Source organism: Diplodia corticola (genome assembly GCF_001883845.1).
Source record: "Diplodia corticola strain CBS 112549 chromosome Unknown scaffold37, whole genome shotgun sequence".
NCBI lineage: Eukaryota > Fungi > Ascomycota > Dothideomycetes > Botryosphaeriales > Botryosphaeriaceae > Diplodia > Diplodia corticola.
The window spans coordinates 579,200-591,483 of NW_017971516.1; the positions used below are offsets into that span (position 1 = coordinate 579,200).

At 54.1% G+C, this 12,284-nt stretch overlaps 2 protein-coding genes across 2 annotated transcripts; one reads left to right on the forward strand and one right to left on the reverse strand.

Moving 5' to 3' along the window:
* Nucleotides 1-1,141: 1,141 nt before the first annotated feature.
* BKCO1_37000177 (uncharacterized protein) lies at nt 1,142-10,606 on the forward strand (the record flags this gene model as incomplete). Its single annotated transcript, XM_020275060.1, has 5 exons — nt 1,142-1,418; nt 1,481-4,539; nt 4,593-4,667; nt 4,716-9,195; nt 9,249-10,606. The coding sequence occupies 5 exons, from the start codon at nt 1,142-1,144 to the stop codon at nt 10,604-10,606; spliced, it is 9,249 nt and encodes a 3,082-aa protein (XP_020128809.1).
* A 211-nt stretch (nt 10,607-10,817) lies between these two features.
* On the reverse strand, nt 10,818-11,415 carry BKCO1_37000178 (uncharacterized protein; the record flags this gene model as incomplete). Its single annotated transcript, XM_020275061.1, has 3 exons — nt 10,818-11,107; nt 11,174-11,285; nt 11,338-11,415. The coding sequence occupies 3 exons, from the start codon at nt 11,413-11,415 to the stop codon at nt 10,818-10,820; spliced, it is 480 nt and encodes a 159-aa protein (XP_020128812.1).
* Between the last annotated feature and the right edge of the window lie 869 nt (nt 11,416-12,284).

Here is a 12,284-nt window from a genome sequence, read left to right on the forward strand (position 1 = left end):
TGCGAACAGAATGGGTTGCGGAGGAAGGAGGCCGGGAATGTAGTCTTTGATGTGTCAGTCACGTGATATGGCTATTGAGGCACGTATCCGGCTGGTTGGTGTGGGCTTGTGTCGGCGCACGAGCGAGACAGGTTACTTGGGCAGGTCAGTTGCCGCGTGGGCAGTTGATATAAGAGAAATTGCGCCATGACGGGGCGACGTGTCGAAATCAGCCATGGTGAAGATTAAATAGCGCCGCAGACAGAGTGCGTTGCACCAGCAGCGCGGGGAAATAGTGCGTGTGTTATAGGCGTATCATGCCAAGCGCTGGACAAGCTTTATGAGTCCTTTGGCGAGCTTCTTGGATCACTTTGACGCGGGCGGTTCCTCAGCGGGGTTTCATATGTCAGCACGCCACCTCAACCTGGAAATTCGTGACGGAGGTATTTCCGGACTCACCGGGCTCGGTATGGTGTCGAAAGGTAATTCGGCGCTTTGTCTCGCGGACGTAGGTGACAAGGCCGGTGAGGTCAAAGGTGGTTTGAAGGTGACAGCGGAGAAGGCTGACTCAGCATCAAAGGGTCCGAGCTTCCCTGGGCGACGCGGCGACGCCACGACGCGTCGGGCGAAACGCGTCCATCACACGTGACGGTCCTCGACGCTCAAACAATCACTCACTGCGCCATATGTACAGCCACAATAGCCACAATGCTGCCGCTTATGGAAATTCGGTCACTGCCCGTTCGGGGCAAAATCGCCCACCGCGCTTCGCGTAGTCACTTGCCCTCCACAATCTCTGCTCCCACCCAAAGTCCCATTTCCCCCAACAAATCGCCAACCATCAAACAACACCGCTTTGCATAGCCAGGTAAACAAGTCTTGCGCTCACCGGCAAACAAGTGCACGCATCTACAAAATCGTTACCTCACCTAGCGCAATCACGATAGTCACCCATTCAGCTTGAGTCCACGCCTTCTGTCCACCACCTTGAGCTTGAGCTCGTCGCTTGTCGGTCTGGATGCAGAGAGAGAGTGTAAGTCAGCCGAGTGTCATGCGCTGTTTCAGCCATGGTTTCCTTTGTACTATGGCGCCGTTTCCGAGCTTCTAGCTGCGCCTTATTTCCTCTACAACTCTAACCCAAGCAGCCGAAACTCCCATCAACATGGCATCCAGCCGAGATGCTTCCGGCTTTCTGATCAACCATGTCATCTTCCCGGCGAAACTGCCTCAACATGAAGAAGACTTGGACACAGAGCGAAGTGGGGAACAACTGTTGATACAACTACTGAACGACACTCTGGAGAACTTTCTTGCAGAGTGCGCACCCGGCCTTCATGTCAAATGGAAGCCAGTCTGCTGTGCACTTCAGCACCTGGCCAACGGCTGCACCGACGACGAGGCTTCCCTAAGCTCAGCACTTCGCCGTCTCGAGCCTGCTGGTATGTCGACTTGCTCTTCTTGTTGCGCATCGTGAAGACAAAGCTGACTCACGTGTTCTTAGATGCTACAATCATTCACGTCAAGGCTCAGAATGCCGGCCTCTTGCTGTTTCGTCCAGACGCTGAGTCCGTCATGGCGCATGCATTCGAAGCCTCGGCTCAATCTGAACATGTCATGGGATCCTCTGACCGCCTGACTTGGAGATTCCCTGGCCAAACCGTCATCTTCCGAAGCCATCTCCTCCATGACAGCGCTTTCGTTGACGAACTAGCAGCAATGGTGCTACAGATGAGTGTCGAGTCTGTTGAATCCTCCATGCACACCAGGAAGAAGGCCAGCTCCGCCGTAACAGAGGAACGCGAGACTGCCAATCCCAGGCTCGTCACAGAGGCGCTCATGGCTATTCTGAGTGCCTGGGGACATTCTTGCCAGAGTCCAGACATTGTCAAGCATGTCCGCGATGACGTTAACTGGAGTCATAGCAGGCTGCCCTGGAGACGCTCTCCTCTATGGCTCGTTGCCCGTGTTAGCATTCAGATACTGCTGTCACACACATGCACCGCAGAGGAAGTCCGCATTCAGTACAAGAACTTCATGGCGTTTTTCGTTGCCAGGCTTTGCAACAACATCATCACCGACCCTGTTGATGCTGACGTGAAGATGATAGCTGCTACAAAGGCTGCACGACGCCTTGCGAAGCTCCGAGACGATGCCTTTCCGTTTGTGGGAGATGCAGTGCGGCTTGCCGTGGCAAATGTTCACGCCAAACTAGATTCTTCCTGGTCAAAGTTCCAGACGCAGGAATCGCCGTCAATCCCGAGCTTGCCCACGGAAGCCACCATCGATGATTGCACTCTTCGTTTGGCCAACAGCCGCGACTACCTTCGATCTGTTGCACTAGGCCATGATGAAAAGCCAGAGCCTTCCAACGTTCCCTTGGAATCTGGGCCCCGCTTAGCGTTCAAGGAGGATGGCTTGCCTCAGCTGAGAAGGGCTTCAGACTCAACTCATAACCTCTTCCTTCTCACCGACTTCGAAGTATGGGTCATGAACGACCTTCACTCATGGACGAGTTGTAGGAACGGTACTGAGACGGACTGCGACTCGTTACTCAATGTGATGCGTACCTATGTGGAGATCGCTCGCGAAGAATACAAGGACAACCCTCGATCGCTTTCCGTCATGCTACTGGCCGCTCTGGAGATTTGGAAAGCTCTGGATACAATTTGCTTGCAGCTATATCCGCTAATGCGGAAGTTTGGCCCCGCAATCCCGGGAATCGCTAATCCACTTCTGCTTCCTCAGATTCATCAGATGAAGTGCCTAGATCGCATAGAGAATCATCTTGCGAAGCGTTGGAAAGAATGGGATCCGAGCAATCCATCCATCCTGGGCCAATTGTCTGAGCGGTCATTCTGCTTCCAGTTCTATGCGCAATCTCAGCCGCATCAAGCCATGCGCAAGAAAATCAACGATGAGGCATCTGAAAGAAGAGTTCGCAAGCGTTCAGAGTGGATGGACAGATCAGAGCATCACAGGGTGCTGTTGCACGAAGCTTCGCGCATGGAACACACACAAGACATCAACAAGAGAGGACAGCCTTACTGCAAAAACGGTTGCCCAAAATGCTCGAAGGAAAAGAAAGCTCATAAGATGCGTATCAACGTGGATGAGTGGCCACTGCCAGCGGATGAAGTACAGGCTCGAGCTGCCGTCTTCGAGCTCGATTGCCCTGCTGGCTTTTCTGCTTGGCGAGATGCTACGTGGCTCATCATCCAGGACCTCGGGCGTACAACATATTCACATGGGCGTCCTGTCCTGCAACCGCTTCAAGAGTATGGCCCTTTGATCCCACATGCATCTAATGTAAGAGGCCGGACAATCACGATTGCCTCTCAGGCGAAGTCCTTCCTCAAATCTCACTACAGAGACCATGCCTTCCCCGTCACTTTTGAGAAAATCGCAGTCAATAACGGCTTGCGGTATGGGCTAGTCGATAGCAGCAAACTCAATTGCTGGGTGATGGATCAGATGTCACCACCAAGCTTTGACCAGCATTGCATCTCGTTATTACCCAGCGGACCGTACTCTAATTTGCAGGACTTTGTGAACAGCACCTCTCGGACGCCGAACGAAAGCCTAGCGGCGCAACAAAAATGCCACCCTGGAATCACTTCTCACGAGTTCCTAGCCTTCAGCTCGCTGCGGGCAGGGGAACGCATCCAGTGGCTGAATATCATACGGGAGCTGGGATCAGCAGACTTGTCTTTCAATGCTGCAGAGGTCCATGTACTCATTCGGCAAGCAGCCCTGCAAGCGGGATCGCGTGCTAAGCATACAGTCCTCAGAGAAGCCCACATACCTTTTGCGGATCCCAATTTCTGTGCTCGGCTAATCAACCTTCTGGATGGTCATCTTTCGAATATCACATCGAACTGGAGAGAACAAAGCCGACTCGCTACTATCGCCTTGTTGGGGCTTCGGACCTTGACTCTTAGCGTAGACCCATCGACTGCAGCACTGGCTATGCAATTGCTTCGAGGAGTTCGTAAAGTAGCTCTCCGTTGGTGTCGAGACATTTCCAGCAACGTTGAGAAATGCAAGACAGAGGCTGAGAGTGGACGGATGAGAGTGTTTCTTTGCCAGTCCGCCCTGACCTGTCGCATGACGTACGATACAGACCATGGCCGCACCGACTTGGTTTTGGCCGATCAATCCGATGTCGCCGACTTTGTCGAGTCTGCCATTTACCTCAACGACAATTATTCAGCTTACCAGCAGAATGCCTCCACTGAAATCCGACAATCCGTTCTCCTAGACAAGAAGCTCTCACGTCGTGTTTCCTCTCGCCTTAGGGATCTGATAAGTGTTTCAGGATCTGGTATCAATGATGGGATCAAGAACGCTTATGAAGTGACCGGTCTTCATTTAAATTGGAAGTTGGTGGCAGGCAAAAGGGGCCGGTGGATGGCCTGCTCTCGAACACTACAACCGAGCGGTGTCGTGCAATTTTGTCACTATGATGTCCTATCGGGGACGCTCTTGTTAGATGGACGACGCGTTGGTAGACTGCCATTGGAGTACATGAGTGCCCCACTGTACAGTAGGGTGTTCGATTCCGTGAGTCTAACCACCTATCTTCCTCATTCATGTACTTTCCACTAATGTCGTAGCGCATCTTGAATGTTACTCGGTCCCAGCTACCGTGCATGGAATACACGGCACTTAAGTCGATCAATGGACACCAAGTATGTCGGTTAGCTGAAAGGGCATACATGCGTTTAACAAATTTATAGGTCCATCTGGCGATGAGGCATGGAGAGCTTCTCATCAAGGCAGTTGTCGGGGAACGCCATCTTCGGCTTATACCCCATGAGGTATTGAAGCTCGATCTGCCTAGATGCCTGACCGACGGCTTCATCCATTGGATGGATTTGCGAAGCGGCGAGATCGAGTTCCGGCCCCTGAAATCACCCTGGGATATTCCCGAAAGGACGTGGAGACTCCAGTTTGAAGGAAACGGGAGCTCGTATCTGGAAATTGGTAACAAAAGACTGGTGGACGGAGACTCTAAGCTGGGAAAAGCAGTCCTCAATATCCTCCAAGCCTTGGAGTATCGTCACAACATCATCATCCACTCCACGTCTGGTGGGATCGAGGCCGAGATACCACGGATGCGGTTGACGTTCACGGTAAACGATGACGGACGCCTAGAATCGAAACAACTCCGCGGAATCGTCGAGCCCGATCAAAGCATCGGATGTTTGTTCGGATTGCGGAACAAGCTCATCCTTCGGAACATGGACTTACATCCCAACATCCCACACAGAAGCGTTGTTATACCGTACGGTCCGGTCTCAGTTTCCAGGTCCAGTGACCACAGCCGAGTTACAATTCAACTCGGCTATGCGTCAAAATTACCCTTCATGCAATATCAGGTCGACATCAGATTGTCACGTCTACGAAGCCAGCAAGGTGCTCTTAGCAAGCTGTTTCTGGCCTACCTGCATGCGGTAACTGGCTGGGTGATGTCTGACCCACTCAGTGGCCATACCGGCACTCAAGAAGCCTTACGGATCCTGCGAGAACAATCTCTGAGGACTTCAGCATCCATTAATGAGGAAGTCGTCCCGTTGCTCAACATGATTGCAGAGCTGACTCCTTCGCGGTTCTTCTACCCAAGAGACCTACGCAAAATGCAAGAGGTCGAATTTCAGTCAGCTTTGGGTGAACTGGCGCAGCACGAAGATTTCCACTCCTTGGTTGAGGATCTGGTGGGCTACGCATCCCAACTCGATATGCTGGAGACAGGACCGAGCCCTGTACTGATCTTAGAAAGCCGCGGTGACCCGGTCCTTCTACTGAGGGCAGCCAATCGCAACTCCTGTCTTCGTAACACGCACCTGGGAGAAAAAGAGAGGTGCGACACTGTGTACGTTGCGAGAGATGGAAATGGCGATAGCGCTGAAGCTCGCCGAGTGTACGAGGTCGCCTCTTTGGTTCGGCTATGGCCAAAAAAGACTGACGTTGCTCGGGACCTTGCTTCGAGGGTGAAACAATGGGGACAGATTGAAGGCTACAATCAGAAGTTGGATCTATCCGAACTGACTTGCAGCGACCTCCTGGAGTTCCCTGTTGGCCGAAAATGGGGCTCGCTGTACGAGCTTTGTCGAGGATGTGACCGCTCAATCGACCAGTATAAACTGGTGCGCCTATTTGCAATGGTCGTCTTCGCACAGGCCGAGTCCTTGCCAGATGTGCGGACGCTTTTGGGTATTGCCAGTTCCGGAATGTTCACTGATATACAAGCCGCGAAGTCAAGGTACGACCTCACTTTTGGGGTATTCCCTGATCACAGTCTACTCCATTCCACGGTCTCAAAGTACATGTCAGAACCAGTAAAAGCCAAAAACGAATCTCATGAAGAATGGGAAGGCAGGCTTGCTGCGTTCCGCATTAAGATGGAACAGGACGTGCCATCGATCGTCAACCACATTCTAGGACTTTGGCCTTGTGATGTCCCCGGAGTTCCTCTATCTCTGGTGAGAAGCATAGCCCGTCACACGGAAGCCATGACCGAGTGCGAGGGGTATTTCACATCCTGGAATGACAACCGAAAGTTCATGATGCACATTGCCGGTGTCGAGTCTGAACTTCGGAAGATTTGGTCCGGACCCGTGGACATACCGTTGCGGGTACTCCCGAAGAGATCAAACCTGACGTGCGAAAGGGCATCGGTCGTTCTAGCACCAGACCTCATAGGCCTCCTCAGCCAGAGGACTTCTCCAAAGCCACCGATCATTCCTTTGCCAATTCAGGCCAGCCGGCCTAGTCAGCCTGCAAAGCATTTGCCGGGCCTAGAAGAGCTGGGAGGAATAATAGAGAGCATGATGGACGATGATGAACCAACTCGTACAGCATACGCAAAGGATTTGGACGCCAGTCTTTCATCTCTAAAGCAGGCGAACCTTCCCAAAACCCCCGAGACGATTCCGCTGCACAATGACGAGCTTCTTGATCACCATGCTGGACTAAAGAAGCAAGTTTCTGCTGCACTTTATTCAACTAACCTGACATTGAGACCCAAAGAGCTTTCGGATACGGTTTTGCACCATGTCGGATTATGGCCTCGCATCGATACAGCATCATTGCTCGCATGTCTTTCTGCGCATCGTCGGAGATCGGTACCTGGCCATTGGCAAGACTTCCTCATCTCATTCGGCCAGCTGCTGTCCTCGCTCCAGAGACTCGAAAGGCTACTGACCCTTCGTCACCGGAATGACATCTTGGGGTTCTACAAGGAAGCGGAAGAGTCAGGTCATCAGTCGTGGAGCGCTGCTGAATATCCTGATTGGCTTCTCATTGAGATCGAAAATGACTTGACCATCCGTGATATCCAGGCGAAAGTGGCCCGGAAAATGATCCAACCCGACGAGCAAAGGAACGCTGTCTTGCAACTCAACATGGGCGAAGGAAAATCGTCTGTGATTGTTCCGATGGTGATGACGGCTTTGTCCAACGGCGTCACTGTTGGAAGGCTCGTCGTTCTCAAGCCTCTTCTCAGGCAAACGCTAGATTTGCTTTCACAACGGCTAGGCGGATTGGTTGACCGCCGCATCTTTCACGCACCGTTCACCAGGGAGAACCGACTTGAGGCATCCCAGGTCACTCAGCTTCGCGCACATTTTGAGCAATGTCGAACCGACCAATGCGTAGTCGTCACTCTACCAGAGCACATGATGTCTTTTCGGCTCACGGGGCGCGAACGCCTCCGGACCGAAGCTCAACTGGGATGGCAAATCATCGACCTGGAGAAATGGCTCAGCGCCACGTGCCGCGACGTTCTTGACGAGAGCGATGCAATTCTTGACCCACGCTTCCAGTTGGTGTACTCGATGGGCAACCAGAGGATGATGGACGGCCAGCCTGACAGATGGGTTCTGACGCAGCGGCTCCTCGCACTCTTTTCGCGTCAAGCCTGCCGCTTGCAAGACGAAGGGTCTCAGGATGTGGAGGTGGATTTTCGGGGCCGAGGCTTCCCTGTGATCACTTTCCGCAAACCTGAAGTTGGCCTCATCTTATCGGACCGCGTCGTCGAGGAGATCGGACGAGGGAGTCTGTTGGGTGTCTCACTTTCGCACTGTTCTGTTGCGGTGCGCAAGGCGGTTCTGGAGTTCATTCGGGATCGTTCCGTATCTGAAAAGACCTTGACGGTGGTGAAGCAGGAGTTCTGGGCTTCATCGAGTTGGAAAAACTTGCATCTGCTTCGCGGGCTGATTGCCAACAACATCCTGCTCTTTTCCTTCCAGCAGAAACGTTGGCTCGTCAACTACGGACTCGATCTCTCGCGATGCAAGATGGCGGTACCATACCGAGCGAAGGGTGTCCCATCAATCAGTGCTGAATTCGGCCACCCGGACGTCGCCATCGTCCTCACATGTCTGAGTTATTACTATAACGGGTTGACCTCCGCGCAACTCAGGCAAGCCTTCGACAACCTCTTTCGCGAATCCGATCCAGCCAGCGAATACGAACTTTGGGCACAGGACTGCCCGAGCTTATCCATACGGAGTCTTCACGGAATCAACTTGGAGGACGAACGCTCATGGGCTGACATCATCTTCCCGCAACTTCGGTTCTCCAAGTCGGCTGTCGACTACTTCATGACGACCGTGGTGTTCCCGCACGAGGGGAAAGAGTTTCCTACAAAGCTGTCCACCTCGGCGTGGGACATTCCTTCCGAGATGCAGCCAAGCACAGGCTTCAGCGGTACCAACGACAACAAGTTCCTCCTGCCGCTATCTATCCACCAGAATGATCTTCCGCAATTGCATCACACGAACGCCATGGTGGCGAACATGCTCCTTCAGCGGGAGAACCGACAATATTTGGAGGCCAAAGACATCAGTGGCAAGCGGCTCAACACTGAACGCCTCTTGGAGCTATTCTGCACCCAAACTCCTGCAGTTACGGTTCTAATTGACGTCGGAGCTCAGGTACTTGAAGCGAACAATGAAGATGTAGCGAAGAAGTGGTTGCAACTTTCTCCCAACGCCGACGCGGCGGTATTCTTCGACGAGGCCGATGTGAAGCGTGTTGTGGACCGACAAGGGTTTGTTGAACGGCTATCGAGCTCCGGATTTCACCAGAATCTCGACAGCTGTTTGATATACCTGGACGAGGTGCACACCCGCGGCGTGGATATCAGCATGCCAACGCATGCCCGCGCCGCAGTCACACTTGGGCCAAAGACTACGAAGGATCGCTTAGTCCAAGGTAAGTTCCACTAATACAGTCTTTCCATGCTCATCGCGCTAATCTAGCAATAGCTTGCATGCGGATGCGCCAGCTCGGCTGTCACCAGTCCCTCGTGTTCTTTGCTCCCCCAGAGGTGCATCAAGAGATCTTCGCCCTCTCAGACAAGCAGCAAGACGCCAAACTGAACTCGCTCGACGTCCTGCGCTGGAGCTTCGAGCAAACGTGCCAAGCAACAAGCTCCATAAAACCGCTCTGGATCATGCAGGGCCTGGAGCACAGCCACCGAAAGCGCCTCTGTGCCCAATACCTGCAAGGCGAGACCTCGACGCCCTCCAACACAGCCGACTTCAGCTCCCGCCTGGAAGAGCCCGAGGGTCGCACTCTGCAAGAAATGTACGGCGGCGGCTCCGGTGAAGCCGTCTTCCGCGCCTGCCTCACCGACGCGGAGGCGCGCCGAGACCCAACCGTCCAGCACCTGCTATCCGAGTGGCACGCCTTCAAACAAGGCCCCAGCCGCGACTGGTCCCTGCAGGAAGAGCAAGAACGCGAAATCGCGCACGAAGTCGAACAAGAGCGCGAGCTACAGCTGCCGCCCCCAGCCGAGCCCTTCGCGCACACCCTCGACCCCGCCGTGCGCTCCTTCGCCGCCACCGGCACCCTCACCGCCAGCGCCTCCCCCACCGCCGCCATCCAACCCGCCTTCGCCACCCTCCGCTCCACAACCGCCTTCCCGCACCTCCCGCCCACTTCCGGCCCCGCGCAAGCGCTGCTGTACGCGACCGCCGACTTCGCTGGCACCGTCGCCACCGCGCCCGGCTCTTTCGCCGACGCCTTCCTCCGCCCCGTCAAGTGGATCCTCTCCCGCAAGCCCGGGATGGCGTCCTCTTCTGACGCTGACGCGCCGCTCCTCCTCATCATCAGCCCCTTCGAGGCCGACGCGCTGCTGCCCGCCATCCGGCGGAACTCAACGGCGGTGCGGCTGCACGTCTATTCGCCGAAAACGTCGCGGGCGATGCGCGACTTCTCGCGGCTGGATTACTACAACGTGTGCGGTGAGGCTGGGGCGGAGGCGTACGGGGCGGAGGCGTACAGGGCGGACGCGCTGGTGGCGGCGCAGTTGGGGGTGTTTGGGGGGAGTCTATTTTTCGAGGAGTGGGCGGCGTACAAGGTCGTGGCGGATTGGTTGGGCATCGTGACGGATGCGGAGGGGGTGGTGGAAGGGGTGGTGGTCGGGAGGGATGGGTTTGTGGGCGAGGAGGGAAGGAGGCGAATGGGGTGGAGGGTGGAGTCGCCGTTTGGGGAGAGTCCGGTCGGGTTTGTGAATGCGCTGGTTGGGATCAGGAGGAAGGGGCATGTGTATTCGCAGACGCACTTGGGGCATTTGCTGGGTGGGAGGGTGTTGACGGAGGAGGGGTTTGGGAGGGTGTGACCATGGGGTGTTGGTCTGAGGTGGTGAGAGATTTGAGTGCTTTGGCTTGTTGATGGAGATGGTCTTGCGGTTTCACATTATAGGAAATTCGGACAATGACTGGATAGATGTGCCGTGAACGAGCTAAAATACGGTGCATAGAATAGAAAATGACCTCATTAGATGGATTATGCGTGATTCCAAAGCTCCAGCACGCCCACGCAAAACATGATCATCTCTCGTCAGTCCATTCCTCCATCATTCTTACACCCATATACTCGTTCCACCGGGCCACGTGCAACGCATAGATGTCGTGCACTTCTTTCTTCTCGTCCATCATGCGAACAACATAATGGCGATCTACGTGATTGAATATGCGTTGGTGGCGTCGGGCTGTGGCCTTGAATCGGCGCAATGCGGTAAGATATGACTCGTCCGTGGACATATCCGCTTGCCGCAACCCTTCGAGGTGTTGCTTCAAGAAACTGTCCAGTCTATCGTAAATCAGCCCGCCACTTGCGTCTGCAGCCATAAACGTTAGTACCAGATACACAAGGCTGTACGGGGCTGCTATATGTCTGGTATTACCATCAGCCTTCTGCGGAGATTTGCAATAGTTGAAGATGGCCGAGGTGAGGCCCATGTAGCGATTTGTGCGTGTCTTCGCATCCACGTTCTCTTCTGGCTCGGTCATGAAGTACTTCAAACCATCTTCAATGTACGTCCATCTGGAGTCTTGTGTCAGCACATACTAGGTGAGTTCGAACAAAGGGTACTTGCGTGGCGTCTATGTCGTCACGGGGAGGCAAGGTTGAGGCTAGCGTCGACATTTTTTTGATGAGTGGTGCTTCTGGGCGAGCAATGGAAGGGGCAGCCAAGATTATATGCTAGATGTAAGGCCCTCGACGTGACACGTTTTGGCAGTTGATCTTGTTGGTTTTGGAACTCGGAAGGAACAAACAGTGGGTCGCGCAAACTCTTAGTGAGGTTAGCTCCGATCGAGACATGTAAGACGGCCCCCACCAACTGGGATTTGGCTGCTGCCTGTGACTTGGCAGAAGATGGGAACAGGAGCACCGAATGACGTGTAGAACCAATCGGTAGATTACCGTAACTCAGCCGGCTGTTTCCGATTTAGGTTTTCGAAGGTGAGATCCGTAGCTGGCGGTCTGGCGGTCTGGCGGTTGAGTAATAGAGTCGAGGTGAGCGACACTCCGTTGAGGCATTGGGAACTCAGAACCACGTCGACCAAACAGGCGCGAGAACGGTGTACGGGAAACTTTGGCAGCTAACGGCAAGCGGTGGTGCACGGATTGGCCGGGACTACGGATTATCTAGGCTCGGTGCCTCAGGCACGCCATTAACATCGACCAACGACCGGCGGATTATTGCGGCTGGTGTGACAAGCTGCCTTCCACATAGCTGCAGTTCTGGTGGCAGATGGGTGAAGACGAGGTTGAGACGGTATGTCTGCTCTGCCATGATATGGTGGCCCTGTTACGGTATGACCGGCCTGTTTGATTAAGATTGTCAACGGTATGGGATATATTGATTCTGATGTATATATACTATGGGAGTGACTGTCCTTATCAGCAAACGGCAACCTATTCCGGAGGGTGTGGGGCCTTCACGGAGTCGTCACTGCAAGAGTTAGCTCAGGTCGGAACGGGGGCGATGGGGTCACAGTCCCCGCGGCATT